General features: G+C 37.6%; 1 protein-coding gene across 2 annotated transcripts in view; it reads left to right on the plus strand.

The window, feature by feature from the left end:
* vat1l (vesicle amine transport 1-like) overlaps positions 1–17,216 on the plus strand; it is a 49,320-nt gene that overhangs the window by 7,507 nt on the left and 24,597 nt on the right. For both annotated transcript variants that reach the window (XM_066713821.1, XM_066713819.1), the window contains exons 3-7: positions 159–374; positions 6,535–6,677; positions 10,102–10,205; positions 11,227–11,282; positions 12,322–12,516. In XM_066713821.1, coding sequence (XP_066569918.1) covers positions 159–374; positions 6,535–6,677; positions 10,102–10,205; positions 11,227–11,282; positions 12,322–12,516 — 714 coding nt within the window. The remainder of the gene's footprint in view (positions 1–158; positions 375–6,534; positions 6,678–10,101; positions 10,206–11,226; positions 11,283–12,321; positions 12,517–17,216) is intronic.

The raw sequence follows: 17,216 nt of genomic DNA on the forward strand, positions 1-17,216 counted from the left end.
TATTAACGATGATGATGATGATCTCTGTTCAGTTTCCTAGTTTATTTGCGGTGAAAAATGTTGTGTTTTGGGGATTTGGTTATGAATGGCTTAAAAATATGTGTCTGTCCCCAGAAGTGAAAATGAATATTGTGTGCTAATGGATGTTCTCGTTTCAGATAGGGGACAGAGTAATGGCCTTTGTGAACTACAATGCCTGGGCAGAGGTGGTGTGCACTCCGGTGGAGTTTGTGTACAAGATCCCCGATGACATGACTTTCCCAGAGGCGGCTGCTTTCTCCATGAACTTTGTGGCAGCCTACATGATGCTCTTCGAAGTTGCCAACCTCCGGGAGGGCATGTCTGTGCTGGTTCACTCTGCTGGAGGGGGTGTGGTAAGTGTCCACCACAGTTTAAAATTAAAAAGTAATAATAATAATAATAATAATAATGCTAATGCTGGTGGTGCTATGCCTTCTACTCCTGCCTGTACACTCACCTAAAGGATTATTAGGAACACCTGTTCAATTTCTCATTAATGCAATTATCTAACCAACCAATCACATGGCAGTTGCTTCAATGCATTTAGGGGTGTGGTCCTGGTCAAGACAATCTCCTGAACTCCAAACTGAATGTCTGAATGGGAAAGAAAGGTGATTTAAGCAATTTTGAGCGTGGCATGGTTGTTGGTGCCAGACGGGCCGGTCTGAGTATTTCACAATCTGCTCAGTTACTGGGATTTTCACGCACAACCATTTCTAGGGTTTACAAAGAATGGTGTGAAAAGGGAAAAACATCCAGTATGCGGCAGTCCTGTGGACGAAAATGCCTTTTTGATGCTAGAGGTCAGAGGAGAATGGGCCGACTGATTCAAGCTGATAGAAGAGCAACTTTGACTGAAATAACCACTGGTTACAACCGAGGTATGCAGCAAAGCATTTGTGAAGCCACAACACGTACAACCTTGAGGCGGATGGGCTACAACAGCAGAAGACCCCACCTGGTACCACTCATCTCCACTACAAATAGGAAAAAGAGGCTACAATTTGCACAAGCTCACCAAAATTGGACAGTTGAAGACTGGAAAAATGTTGCCTGGTCTGATGAGTCTCGATTTCTGTTGAGACATTCAGATGGTAGAGTCAGAATTTGGCGTAAACAGAATGAGAACATAGATCCATCATGCCTTGTTACCACTGTGCAGGCTGGTGGTGGTGGTGTAATGGTGTGGGGGATGTTTTCTTGGCACACTTTAGGCCCCTTTGTGCCAATTGGGCATCGTTTAAATGCCACGGCCTACCTGAGCATTGTTTCTGACCATGTCCATCCCTTTATGACCACCATGTACCCATCCTCTGATGGCTACTTCCAGCAGGATAATGCACCATGTCACAAAGGTCCAATCATTTCAAATTGGTTTCTTGAACATGACAATGAGTTCACTGTACTAAACTGGCCCCCACAGTCACCAGATCTCAACCCAATAGAGCATGTTTGGGATGTGGTGGAACGGGAGCTTCGTGCCCTGGATGTGCATCCCACAAATCTCCATCAACTGCAAGATGCTATCCTATCAATATGGGCCAACATTTCTAAAGAATGCTTTCAGCACCTTGTTGAATCAATGCCAGGTAGAATTAAGGCAGTTCTGAAGGCGAAAGGGGGTCAAACACAGTATTAGTATGGTGTTCCTAATAATCCTTTAGGTATATTCCTGATTAGAAAGGGCAGCCACAAACGGCTTTACTCTCCGTAGACTCTTGAGAGAAGAAGGCGATTGATGAATATACAAAAAGGCAATTGACAAGATGCATGGGATACCCAAAACATGAATGATACATATGTAAAGTAATACAACATGAACACTAGCATTGCACTGCAGCGTATGGTAAGACAGTCTTAGCCAGTTCATGCCCTCTTATAAGCAAAATCAAGTCTGAACCTTCAGATCTATAGCATGAGTTTGTCTATTGACAATGAACAGCTGGGTCATTCTCCCAAAACATGTACCACTAGTGTACCATTATGTCATTACCTATTATATTCTTGTGTTTTTAATGATCAAATGCCTTATCTAAAGACATCTGTATGAGAAAAGATAATCAGCCAGCTACATATTGTGCTAGTGGCATGTTTTTACCTCACCTTTAGGGTTTGATTGGAACAAAAACACCAAACAGGTGTACAAAAAGTATATAAAAAAATATATTTTGTTCTTGGTTGTCTGATACGTTAATTTTAACATATCAACAATGTCTGCATGTATCTCTGGGTGTTCATGAGAGTCTGAATGGGTGGATGTCACATTTTAAATGGGTGCATGCTTTGGCCAAGTCTGGGTGTGTTTCATTCAACACAACATTTTGCTCCCCGTTTGGATTATTTATCATTTCTTTCTGATATTTTCCTACTGTAGACTTGCACAAAAACGTGTCACAGTGAAACAGTTAACAGTGAACCAAATAAGGTGCTTGAGATCTGTGTTCGCAGACGAACGCAACCACATAAAATAGGCAGACAAAAACCTTTTTATTTAAATTAGATTGGTTTCAATATGACAAGACTCATGTCCACTGAAAACCACCTATAAATTACCAAATATTCATACAAGTCCATCTTTTTTTACTGACTGAAGTCTTTCTTGTAGCCTGAATCACAAATGAGACACCATGGACAAAATTGGTATTTCCACTCCTTACACATAGTAACCTTCTAAATTTAGCAACTGTCAATTTTCCACCAACAGTAGGTTCTTTATCAATGCAGAATAAATGTTGGATGCTGAGTGCAATATGTCCCTTTGATGTCCCGATTGAACATGATTGCGGGACACCGCGATCACAGAAATAAATTATTATTAATTATTGGTTTTGCATAACACTGCATGCATTCTTATGCAAATTTGTACAAAACTAGCCCTATATTTGTGTGGTTAACATCTGATAACATATCACGACTCTCTAGTTTCTATTCAATACTATGATGGGCAAAACAACTATGCTTAAAGACACCGAGTGTTTCAAACTCAATATGGGAAAAAAAAATGTAAATAACGATCAAATTTTTTTATTTCGTTATTAATTAATGTTATAATATCAGTCTAAATTCTGTTTATAATGAATAAATAAGACACAATCATTCTGAGTTTTTGTAATGACTACAAAGCATGTGAAAAAATGGCGTCTAAAAACAGCAACTTTCTGTAATCAAATTATGAATTACACGGAAATGGTAAGGATTTCACTATTGAAACTTTCATATTTATTTCTTCATTTTGTATGCATTCTAACAATGTATGTTAAGATTTGTATTAATGTGTTGTTTATTGCCAAGTTGGTGATCACCCTCAGTGGTACATGTTTTGGGAGAATGATCCAGCTACTGATCTACTGAACTCTAAAAGAACTCTGCAGAAAATTAATTGAAAGGAAGACTCCTAAGGCAGGCTTCGTATACAACCTCAGTAGCATCTGCGAGGGGATTTCACAACAATGACATCATAGCACTTCCAAGCACCTTTGATTTTGTTTACACTCAAGATTATACTACCTTCTGTAGTACAGGAATACTGCATGCCACCTTATATAAGCTGAACAAACAGCCATCATTAAACTACATTTTTGAAAATGCCAATTACCAATAAACTCAAGATACTTAATTCACCAATTTAGGTTTTTATATTTCTAGCACTATATCTTGTGCTAAAAAGCATATCATCCAAAATGGTAAGAAAAAAAAACGATTCAAAATATGTCTATTGCCGTTAAAAAATAAGTATAAATTGTCTCAATTATCTCTTAATTGTTATAAGCAGTGTAATTTGTTCTTGAGGAATTCTTGCACACCCTCTCTCATTGCATTGCAGAGCAGTGTGCTCTTCTGATACTCACATGTCTGATTAATTAGTACATTTGCCAGTTTTGTTGAATACTATTGATTGGTCTCCTTCAGATTCATATACCCTTAATGATTTTGATCAAGGACAAACCATTCTCTTCTGAGCTTTATTTCATACAGCAGTCATTTCATCATATAACAACTTACCACCCTACACACCAATATAATACACAAATGATATGCTTCTTCCATGTGATTTGAAATGTGTTTTGCAGTACACATTGTTGAGGAGGCTCTGTCTGAATTATTAAAGAGAACTAGCTGTATAATTGCTCTCTGGGGAAATCCTTTACAATTCTGTTTCAATCAGTAATTCATAAACCTGCTGTGATTCTGGGTTCTGTATAGTGCTGTCGGACGGATGTGCCAATTAGTACAACCCACCTATTCTTGAACTGCCTTGTGTTAATGCAGAGCTAAGCTCGTATATCTGTCAAGGGAGGAGGCTGGGCATTTAGCTTGGCAAAATGTGAGCCCGTTTCTGTTGATCCAGAGAATCTTATCAATTATACCTTTAGAACAAATGAGAAATGAATGGAAAAATGCAAGATATTGTAGAATTATCATAAATATCGAAACTGTCGATATCTGGAATTGCACTAGAAATGTGTTCTATTCACTTGCTCACAAATTGTTTATTAAAAGTTACCCGACTTAATTATAAATGTACAGTCTAATACTGGGAAGAGGAGATCCATGCAATATTTATGCATGTGTCCAGTGAATTGCTTGGATGTTGTATTGATATTCTAAATGAGACTTCATGCAAATTTTGAAGGCTGAGGGTGTTATTGTGGCTGGGCTCAGTGAGCACAGACAAGCAGAGAGTCAAACCTGGGTCTCTATAGTGTCAGCTTATCTAGCTGTTCTGCTGTGGAGATGAAGAGGCCAGCTTGGTTTTGAGCTGATAATGGGCTATTTATCTCCTGTGTGACATTAAGTATGTAAGATTGTAATCCCCCAAACACGCTTATGCGTCATAATGCCTGGGAAATTAATCAGATCTGTCAGAGAATATGGAGGTGTGGGATGGTGGGAGGGGTGAAGGGGGGGATTGTGTGACAGCAAACATGATCAGATTCTCTGCACGGGTTGTTTATTGTTTCCTGGAGTTAATGATTAGAAGAATTTGAATCTGATGAGATATGAACTAAACTTGAAAGAGGGACATTTTTGATGTGGCGCATGCTTAACCAGCTCTTCAATCTGTCTCATAACTAGTTTGTTTCACTAGATAATTTTTCACCTAATAGGACATGTTCATCAAGTTAAGGTATTGTTTGTATTTGTGCTGTCCTGTATTAAGGACAGTCTTAACTTCCATTGGGTGCACAAAGCAGTTTGATCTCATTTGTTTACCCCATACTATTGTTTATAAACAATATAATATAAAAACACAAACCCCCCAATTTATTTAGCTTTTTTTTGTTTTATTGGGTGATCACTAGGGTTGCAAATTTGAAGACTTTTCTTTAATCGACCGTCGACATCGTTAAAGATCAATCAATCGATTAATTTTATAAAAAAGTGGGGGGTTTTGCTATGACAGAAAATCTCCAATGTGTGTTTTTTCCTAAATAAAATCTTTATTTTAACAAGACGTGGACATATTTGATACCATGTAGATAACCACAAGCGCAACGCTCTTACCTCATTTTTGGATTAAACATGAAAACATTATATTTAAAAACAGAAATGGAGTCAAAAGATCTATCAAAATAAGATGTTTTAACCTATATTTAAAAAGAACAACACCATCTTTGGATGAGTATTACATTTAAATGACTCTGGCAGTAAGTACCCATATATCCACCTCCTCGTTTAGTTTTTCTGCAAGGTGGTCTGCTGTGTGTCGGACTGGCAGACTTTCGGTTAGCAGGACTGTGGATTTCACCTTCCAATCATCACTGATGTAATGGCAGGTGATTGTGTAACTCTCTGCGGTCAAGGCAGTCCAGCAGTCGGTAGTTAGGGCCACCTTCTCTATTATAGCCAATTGTGCTTGAAGATCTGCTTTCTTTTCTCTGTAGCGCCTGTCTATGCACCTGGTGACTGTGCCTCGCGAAGGAATGCTATATCCCGGTTCCACCAAATTCATTAAGCCCTGAAAACCTTTGCCATCAACAATATTTTTTGCCATCATATCTTTCTCTATTAACCGGCAAATATCTTGTTATCCTCTCTGCCCGATGTTCATTACAGTTAATTCTAGCTAACATCGATGCAATGTTTGGTTGAGAGGAGGATGAACCATTAGCCAAGGTGGTAGGATGTTTGTTTGTCAGGTGCTACATCATAGGCGTAGTCGTGGTGTTGTTTTTTCACACAGAATCACAGTATTTGCAGAGAACATGATCCTTATTAAATCAAAGTGATCCCAAACCACGCTTTTTGCTTCTTCCATCCTTCTTTGAATTTTACCACTCTAGCTTCTTCAGGTAGTTTTCCCTCCAACAAAAATTACATAGTGTCCTCTAGTGATACTACATTGAAATGGCCTACGTCGATCAAATCAGTTGCCGTCAATCAAATTCTTATTGACAATTCATCGAACTTCGATTAATCATTAACGTCCCTAGTGATCACTGTGAACAGTAAAACCAGAAATGGATCAAGCAGCTTTTAAAGTTTGTAATGCCTTGTTGTTGTGTTTTGCAGGGACAAGCTGTGGCTCAGCTCTGCTCTACGGTACCCAATGTCACCGTGTTTGGAACCGCCTCACCCTTCAAGCATGAAGCCATCAAAGATTCTGTTACCCACCTCTTTGACAGAAATGCTGATTATGTACAAGAGGTTAAAAAGTAAGATCTCCGATATTATTTGTACTGTAAGGTGGAGAGACAACCAGCTCGTGCTGATCTTAACTGAAATATGTCCACATTTAATGAAATACACATCTTTTTCTCCTTCTCTTGTGATTAATTATCCTCAAGGTCCCTCTATGTGGGGATTATATTGTTTTTCCATGTGAAATAACAGACTTTTACGTGCTTTTCCACAAGAATAACAGCAAAAATAACATTGCGTTAAATTATAGATCTGTGTTAAAGTTGTATTCCAGTTCATTTGATCAAAAATCAAACCACTGAATTTAAAAATGAGCATTTTCTGCATGAAAGAAGTCTTTCATTTTGTTTGTTTCTAATTCCACAGGGATATTTGAGTTTATATACTGAACATATTTGAGACACCCGTCACTGCATTGTGCACTAAGACCAGTGTTAATCTGAAGGTGCCATGATTAGCCATCAGTTTGCCTGGTCTTGTATTACACTTGTCTCCATGGCAACACCCCGCTCTCCTTCAGAGGATTGTAAGACTTGGTATCAGAGGATTGTTCTTGGTGGTTGGCAGACAGGCGTCTTGTTGAAGCAGATTCTCGAATGGAAGAAACCCTGTGGTTTGTGATGGAACTGGTTTAAACGTCCATACCATTTCACTCCCAAGTTGTTTGACACCCTGTAACACTCTGACCGGGTTGATTAACACATGGCAATGAGACACACCTACAAAGAACCTCCGCCTTGTTAACAGTTCACATTAATAAAGGTGTGTGAAGTCAGTGACATGAATTGAAAGTAGGTGTTTCTCCTAGTACCCTTGACTTTTTTTCCCCCTTCCACAGTGTTTTTACAAATGTGAAATACCAGCTTTGAGTTGGGACTCAGATAGTCCTTTGCAGCTCAAAGATGTAAAAAGTGCAACTGTAAAACCCAGATGCTACTGTGATAAACAACAACTGTACCAAATCCCTTATGCAGTAGCAGAGCACTTTTGTCCCAGGACTGTAATTCTTGACAGTCCCACTCAGTACTCTGTGTAGGCCCAATGTTGCTTGCCGTTTCTGCACATTTGGATGAGTATTGAGATGTAGAGTATAGAGAGCACATTGTTCACCTGAGACTTGTATTGCAAGTCATTCAGATTTGAGCTTCAACCTCACCGTGTTCGAAGCGACTTCTGCATGTCCTGAAGAAACTGTAAGAGTTCCTTGAGGAGCATTGCTAGCTACTATGGTGAGACTGTATAATGGTATTTAAACTGTAGAGGGTGGCACAGCAATCTTTAGGGCTGCAGTTAACTTGATTGAGTATGAATTTTGAGGTTTTCCTGTTTGTGCGTATCCATCCATTTGGACCCAGGCAATTTATATTATTACTTTAAAAGCCAGAGGCAACATGTTGGCAGCTGCTGCTTCTAGCCGCCGAATGTGTGTTATTCAGTTAAGTGATATCGCTGAAATACTCAAGGGAAAATAAACAAAAAAGAGTGAACAATGGCTAGGTGAGAACTTCTATCCTTTGCGTTTTCATGTATGTTTTGCAAGGTGTTTAAAGAACACTGAACAATGGTCTTGTTGCTTGAAATGGGAAAGGCGGGGAGGGGGGTGGTCAGGAATATGCAAAGGAAAAGTGGATTAATTAGTCTTTTATCTCCATAGTCCTGCATTCCACTCAGGATCATGGCTAAAGTTAAATTAAATTGGTCTCAAGTCAATCCTGGTACAACAGCCCCGAACATCACGAGACCACAAAGCTGCTTGGCAGGGCAAGTTGCCTTTCTTTCAAAAAAGGCTCGGCGCTGCTAGATCATACACACTTCAATCCCCGGCCCTCCCTTTATATTCAATTATACCAAAGCAACAAAGTTACAGCCATCTTGACTGCTTTTTTGGCAGCGATTAAATCTTTTTTGTTGTTGTCGGGTAAAAACAATTAGGCTTTTATCTTGAATTTAATTTATTGCAGGACTGTAGGTGTTTTTCTTTAAATAGAAAACAAGGGGGCACTCTCAGTTACTCTTTAGTACATAATTGATAAGCCTGGTAGATTTCATTGTTTATTTCTGCTGTCCCTATCTGGCTCTAAAGCCACAGGTCTTTTTAGTTTAGTTTTTAATTAAGCTGATTAGCGTTGTTAATCCATGTCCATTTCTCTATTATAAAAGATATCCGGTGAACGATCACACATTTATTAATATTTGCTTTACATTAAAATTGCATCCAGGAGATACATATACAGTATGTAACCTGCATATGTGGAATATGTTTTTTCCCATATTGAAAGTGTGTAGTAGGTTGTTTAAATCAACATGGGAGGGGGATCCCATTTAAAGGCATCACAATTTCAGATTGTAACACAACACATTGTGAAGTCCAAGGGAGGTGAATACTTCCTATAACCACTGTATGTTAAGACATATAAATACATAGAAACAGGACAGCCAGAAATAAAGGTTTTAAAAAACTGCCTTACTAAAACTTTGTCTCCCCTTTTCGTTTCTGTTATAGGACGGTTATCACAGTTTTGTCAATTGTGGGTTGGTGACTTGTTTAGGTCTTTCAGTTTTTAAAACAATACCTTGCACAGCTAAGGTAAAAACTGCCATCAAACAATTGCTGGAGAATGGCAATTTCTCATTATCCCTATGGAAAATTACACTTAATGGAAATAATGATAACAAACGACTTGCCAGAAAGTACCTTCTGTCATTTACTTTATAATAAAAGGCCTTTAACTTTTGACTCATTTGTATTATATGTATTGTGATGAAGATGATACTGTAAAAATAAGAGGTTTAAAAGAACCTTCAGGTTAGCCAGCCAATGGCTTGTCTATTATACACCAGTCAAACCTGACTCATAGGTTCATTAAAACAGTGCGTCAGAAGAAACAGCTCATTGCAGGATGCAGAGAAACTGCAACCCCTGTACAATTACAGCTGCTAGGAAGGTGAATATCTATTTTTGGAAGCTGAGTCATATAGCCTTTGTCTTTCACATTTTTGGAGAGAAAAATAAATATTACAGATTTCACATTTGACCATCACGGTATAATTCCTAAGGCACCATTCATAGTGGGAAATTTGTGTACTTCTTGATTGTTGGTATGTTCGTAGCCTGGGAAATAACAGGTTAACAGAGCTCCATTTTGATGTGCTGTAATACATTTGTTTTGGAATAGAATGTTGTTTTTTTTAATAATTTTTGAAACAAGGGTGTATTATGGGTGACATTGAAAATGAAATTGGCAGATTAAAATTTAGCTGGCTTAAGATATAAGGTCAGGAAGTGAACCATTCGAGAGCAAGAAGTCATTCTAACAGTCTGTTCCTTGTTTTTCACATGCTGTTAACGTCAGCTGTCTCGATGATTCACTACATGTCTCATCATTAAAACAATAACTCAACAAACAGTGGCTAATTTAATTGTCTTGTGTCTTTCAGAATCTCCCCTGAAGGCGTAGACATTGTTCTGGATTGTTTATGTGGCGAGAACACTGGGAAAGGCCTGGGTCTTCTGAAGCCGCTGGGCACATACATCCTGTATGGTATGTGTGTCAATTTGATACTCAGATAAAGGTTATTTAGAGCAACCAAACATGCTCTTACGAATGAAGATTAGAATACACAGTCAGCTAAATGCACCATTTAACATGAACAGAGCTCAAGTGTTTGCAATCAGTGACCTGGGGCACTTTGGAATTAAAATTGCATAGAAAATTTGAGGATGCTGTAGGCATGGAGAGAATATTGTTTTAGTACTTCTCATTTCTGTAAATTGGTTCTAATGTGATCCACACTAATTGTGATAAGTCAAAAAAGAGCTCTTCGTAGTTGAATGGTTTTAGAAGGCTCATATATATGTTCTGGGTTTCTTTTCCGTTTTAGATTTATACATGGCTTCCATGACTACAGCCTCATTTGAGCTTTCTTTGATAAAACATGTACATTAAAAAGTACGAGTATACAGAAAGTGCTTTCACCTTTTGATGTCCAAAGAGAAAAGCCAGACTATTGTCTGTCCTTTTGTAAGTGGAATTGAATGTGGTCTCACTGGATCTCATGTGACAGCAATCATGTCTCTACCATGAAAGGAGAAAATCAAGGTACAATTCAAAGAAGTCTAGATATTGCCTGCAAAGTGATTGTCGTATTTTTTACACAGCTTCCCAGTCCTATCTGGAGGTTTTAATTAGTGATGCATTTCCAACCATCAGATATCTCTTGATTGCATTATACAGAAATTAGGTTCCAGACAGAGTCTCCAGGCTGCTAGCAAAACTGTGCATTATGGGTTTCAAAGCAATATAGGAATAGATCAATGAACTGATTTCAAGATCAAAGAGTGCAGTGACTGTAAGGTTCATGCAGGATTGATACTGGAAACCCTCAGTCTTTTACTAATGAACAGGTACATGGTAGTAATGGCTATTTTGTGTGTGTGTCGTACCTGCCTTCTCACCTAACACTCTCTCTCTCTTAAATACACTTCTGCTAGGCATTTCTGCTTTTCTGGACTGTACAAAACAGTGGCTTAAATTGCTAAATGTGATAATTGTATTGTTTTAGGTTCATCGAACATGGTAACAGGGGAGACAAAAAGTTTCTTCTGCTTTGCTAAGTGTGTAAGTATTTTTACAAGCTTTAAGACACAAGTGAATTATCATGTGTACATGATGTATATGTTTGTGTGTTCTTGTAAGCTCATAGTCTTACCATGAATTGTAACCAATTAAATATAGTTGTTCCTAAGGCGAGACTACTGACAGCATACATTATAGTCTGTGAACTCATTTTGTAAGGTAGCTACACTATTTGATTTCTTTCATTTATTGTGTTCTGCCTGAAATCATTTGAGCTACAAGTCTACAGCCAGGACTTGTTTTCATTCAGCAACTACGATGCTAAAAGAAATAAGTAAATATAAGCAATTGTAGTGGCCAGTCAAGCCCCCCATAACAAAATGCATCTGTGTGACTTTCTGCATGGCCCTAGGGCATGTGCAATTTAGCACTATATTCAAATAGTAGCTGTGTTTTCATCCAAATCAAACATCATCATCTGTGAGTCAGTGCAAGCATAAAAGAGGAGGGGAAAAAAAAAACTCACACAGCACTGACAGAAATGCCAAATTCACCAGAAACCAGCTGAAACCGGCTTGGCCTCATGGGCAATGATTTTCCGGGCAGCGCAACTGACATCAAACGTTAATTTTGATATATCCAGGAATAGTTGTAATTGTTATCGCAATCTATGTAGAATAAATAAAATAAAAAATACATGTAGATGAGGTATCTGACAGTAACAGATGGTTAACCTATAATGTGTGCAGTGGAGCATTGTTTTGACATGAATAAGACTGGAGGTGCTGGATGTGCTGACTATAAAAAAAAATGTCTAAAGCTTTAAATTACTCTAAATATCATGAATATGCATTTGCAGCACCTCTAGAATGTCTGTAGCCACTTAAATAGGTGGATAATTGAGTTTAGAAAAGGTCATTATGACAAAATCATTGTGTAAGTTTGTATTCCCAGTACAAAACATTGTATATAAACCAATCAGAGCAGACAATGAGATACAGAATGTCACTGTCAATGTAAAACAAATCTTTTAAGCTCTATATGGATTTCCAAATTCACAGGTTTTGTTTTCAATTTACAGTGGTGGCAGGTGGAGAAGGTGAACCCTATTAAACTCTATGAGGAGAATAAAGTCATTGCTGGATTTTCCCTGCTAAACCTTCTTTTCAAACAAGGCGGAAGCAGCCTGGTAAAGTCTGCAGTGAACAAACTCATCTCCCTGTACAACCAAAAGAAGATCAAGCCATTAGTAGACTCGTTATGGGCTCTAGAAGAGGTAAGGAAGCCTACAGCTTTAGGTGGATTAACTGTATGAGAAATGGTGTGTGTTATTGAGTTACCTTAATGCTTTTATTCAATTTTGATGTATATATATATATGTGTGTGTGTGTGTTTATAAATATATAATACCTTGTGGCTCTTAGAAAACCCAGACACAATGTGCTTCCTGTGCAGCTCTTTGTGGTTTTTGTGTGTTGTGTAGGAAGTGTTTTACTACTGGCTGCAGGTGTGAAATGTGCTGCTGCTGGGTCCCCACAGTGGGCCTTGTGAATGCGTTGTACCATGTCTTAGTAATCATTGTAATAGACCCAAGAGGTGCAGTGCAGTCAGCTGCTGATAGATTGTGTTACATTGCAAAGACAGTTTTGCTGATTTGTATTACAGACTAATACCCATACTTGCGTTTGGCTTTAAGCACCATCTGCTACAGGACACAGGACAGATAATTTTGTTGGAAATTATTTTCTTACATCTTGCCCATACACCTAAGCATACCTTTTAAACAGTTTTTGGTAGAATACATTGACAGTATTATTCAATTACTTTGAAATCATACATCAAATAGTGTATATGTATGCATGTATAAAATGTATTTATTAATTAATACATATAGCAGAATGGTTGTCTTATATTGCTGTTGTGTGAAAAGGATGTTTTTGTATTTAGGAATTGCTCCTGTTTGACATGATACATTTAGTTTCAACCCCCACCCATTAACCTATATAAGTAAAGTGGTTAATTAATGGGTAAAAAGTAATGTACACTGTGTTCTTGTAAGTGGGTTTTTAATTATACTTAATTACAGATAATATTAAGTATACTACGTAACTATACTTTAAAATAATCACATGCTTTCTAAATTATAAAGTAGAATAATAAATATTTCTTCAAATCTTTTTGCACCTCAGCCCATGATAACAAATATAGTACAGGCTCATTAATCATGAATTGGTAAGTTAATTGGAAGGTATATGCTTGAATTACTTGATCAGCCACTTCCATTTTCACTTCCACTTCCAAAAATGATGCATGGTTGCTTTTCTAAACACATTTACTGTTCTAAACTTTCCACAAACTATTAAACCAAGGGATACAAAAGTCAATTCAGCCAGTAAATGTAAGTCAGCTGTTTAAATTGGTAGTGTTTTTCCCTGATAAAAGGTTACTAAAATTGTTACTTTAGTTCCAGAAATAAGGCAGCAAGAAAAAATGTAACAGTGCAGAATCTCTGTTGAAAGTCTGTAATGCGCTGCAGCCACATACTTTGCATTATGTTGCTGCTTATAAATCTTGTTTGGGGAAAAAAGAAAGACGATATATGGTAGTTTGGTTGCTTCTCAGTCCCTGATTGCTCATGGTGTTGCTATGTGATGATGATAATTGCAGCAGAAAGTTTTGGCCTCGCTATGGCGCAAACCTGCCACCTTTATATATATATATATATATATATATATATATATATATATATAATATTCTCCAAGGTTACTGTTTCCTAGGAATGAATACCATTGTTTGAGAAGTCAGATACCTGAATCATGCTTTTACAGTTATTTATTTTCCTTTTTGTTTGTGTGTGGGGGGGGTGGGGCGGGGGTGATGGGAAAGAAGTACAGTTCCAATTAAAATCAGGATAGAATCGGCAACTAGTTCTGCGCTGCCCTGTATAGTGAATAACAGCCTTTCAGACCTCTCTCCTGCTTCAGACTGGAGCTACGGTTCTGCCAGTTTGTCTCTTATAATCCTTTATTGGTTATTGAAACTGACAATGTAAAAATAAGCTAGTAAGATACTTCTAGTTAAAACGCAGTTCTTCCAAACTAATCCTCTAAATTCCACACACTTCGAGCCAGTCACGGTCTAAACCATTTCTTGTCTGGGGTCCAAATCCCCACACTAAAAGAAGTACCAAGATATCTTTCATCTTTGTCGTGCTCATATAATGTGGTAGGTGGAGGAGTGATGCTTGCTTTAAGCGGTTGGCAGATTCCCATGGAAGTTCCCTTAGGCCTGCTATGTAACAGTGCTGTAAGCTTCATCAGCAGTATCAGTTTTAGTCAAGGGATTTAGCCAATTTCATTATTTCAATAAATTCATAGAACAGTCAATTACCAAACTTTTGGATATAAGGGTTTTAAGTGGTTCTAATTTATTTGCAGAGTAAATGCAATTAATGATGTCTCTGATGTCTCAGACGCACAGGAATTAAGAAAGTGGTTGAATAACAACTAATATAATTATTTTAAGTACAAAGAGAGAATATTAAGGAGTACCACACCCCCCACACCCCCGCCAAAAAGAAACAACAAAAAAATATATGAGACCGTTTCTGATTTGCCAGAGCATGTAATGGTGCATTCATGCACTATGCATTATGACACGTTTGCAGAAAATAATGCATCTTTGTCTTTGATTAGTTATGATATGTAAGGTAATCAAATACTGTTTTCCAGAAATGGTTTCATGGAAGCATCATCTCAGATAGTGAAAATAAATTTAGCTGCAGAATAATGACAATGAGGGGTACATTTGAATATCACAGTACAGTATTCCTTTTCAGGAACTTGTTTGTCCAGAGTGAAAGCATTTTCCAGTATTGGCAGGAATGTGATTTAACCACTTGAAAACATACAATTGACTATTGATCATTATTTGTTGCTATGAATGATCCTACATAGCTTCAGATGTCATCTCTCATTATGAAACCATATGGGTTTTTCACTACCACACTTCAGCACTACCAGCTGTTAAATGTGTGACAAGACATATGTCTTCAGTATGAAAGATTGCTGCTTTTCACACACGAATCTTGCTGCAGAATGCATCATTATTCGTGAATGTAATATGTTTTTCACAGGCAATTGACTTTTAGGCTTTGATTATGCTGATAAATGATTATCACTGACATTCACTCATGTAAGTTTAAAACTGCAGTCTTTTAAAGGCATGCAATTCTAGTCAAAATCAAATGATAAAATACTTATTATATTCCCATATTATATAGATCATATGAACTTTCTCTATATATAGCCTATCCCCTCCTAAAACCTAAAAAACTGCTGCTGTAGATCCATTTCTTTTGCATAAACTGTCATCTTGAATTTAAATTTTAGATAGGTTGTTAACTGAGTAAGACCTAGTGCCACAGCTATTATGCTGCCTGTGAGAGTAAAGGCTTCCTTTTCCCTTGTTAAGTTTTTCTTTGCATCATATTGCACATCAGAGACTCACTGACTAGCACCTTGCATTGCTGTGATCTTATTCTGCAGAGACACCTTAAGACTGTTAAAACCAAAAGGTAGTCTGTTACAGGAGTGCGTCAGATCACAGCAACTGCGTTGTGCTTGTCAGCTACAGTGACGCTCCAGCCCAAATAATCACCTGACTGCTGGCATTCAATACAGTCTTAAATCATCGGAATCATTCTTTGCCTGGCAGTCATGTAGATGCATATTTTGTGTGGCTGCACAGTAAGCTTGAGCGTCCTGGCTTATGGGAGCCTGCTCAACAACGAAAGCAAAATAAATACACAAATGTGTTGTATTTTACTCTACATAGCTTTTCTTTGCCTTCAAATGTTTCTGCCGTATCAGGCATCAAAGTGCATTGCAAATGGTGCACTGTCTTCAGGAGCACAGTGCATCTGTTTCTCTTTATCTAATACCCAGTCTTAAGCATCTGTCTGCAGAGAACGCAGCCTCCGTTTGAGTGCTGCCTGGGGGCGTAAGGCAAAACACTCACGATGGGAAGGAAAACAGCTGTGGGGAGCAGAAAAGCACTGTGTTCAACATCCACAGCTAGAAAAGAGATACAGACGGTACAGACAGTGCAGTCTTTAATCTATCCAGTTAGGCTCTGTTTGTGAAATGATGCTGAACTCCTTGGGAAAGAAAAACAAAAATATACTATTGAAAGAAAAAACAATCATATCTGCAGGAAAAGAAGATGTTAGTATTCAATAGCCCATAGATTCTTACAGCATTTGTTTGCTTTCTTGATCTGCATCAACATCATCATCATCAGCCTATATCGATCCACTGCTAAATGAAGGCCTCTCCAAATTGTTTCCACTTGTTTCGATCTATATTTTCTCTTTTCCATGTCACGCCTGTAAGACTTATTATTTTATCTTCCCATATTTTATATGGTCGTCTTCTAGGTCTTTTTTAATCTCTTGGCATCCATTTGATAATTTCCTTTGTCCATCATAGATCTATTCTCCTTGCAAGGTGTCTGGTCCAGTGCCATTTTAACATTTTCACTTTTTCAATGATGTCACATTTGTTTTTCTTCTTGGATCCATTATTTACCTCCCCCCCCCAATCTCTTCTTGTTACTCCATGTATACATGGTTTCATGCTTCTTTGTGTTGTCCTGTTTCTGTATTATTTTTGCATTTAGTGACCAGGTTCCTGTGATTTGAACCTGCTTGGCTTTTATTTATTTAAAAGTAATGTGATATTTAAAAAAATCAGATTGATAACTGCATTAAATAAATAGTTAAATTTTATAGGATTTAAGGTTGTAATATTAAAGATATTGTCTTTTACCTATAATTTTTCAGTTTCAATAAGACTTAATTTAAGCCTGTTAACCATCCAACATTTCTGACCACACTTGACTATTTTACTTCACCTGCTGAAGTCTTATAGCACCACCAGAAAGAAGAGTGGAGCAAATTAAAAATGTGAAAATGCC

Source organism: Amia ocellicauda, chromosome 9, assembly GCF_036373705.1.
Source record: "Amia ocellicauda isolate fAmiCal2 chromosome 9, fAmiCal2.hap1, whole genome shotgun sequence".
Classification (NCBI taxonomy): domain Eukaryota; kingdom Metazoa; phylum Chordata; class Actinopteri; order Amiiformes; family Amiidae; genus Amia; species Amia ocellicauda.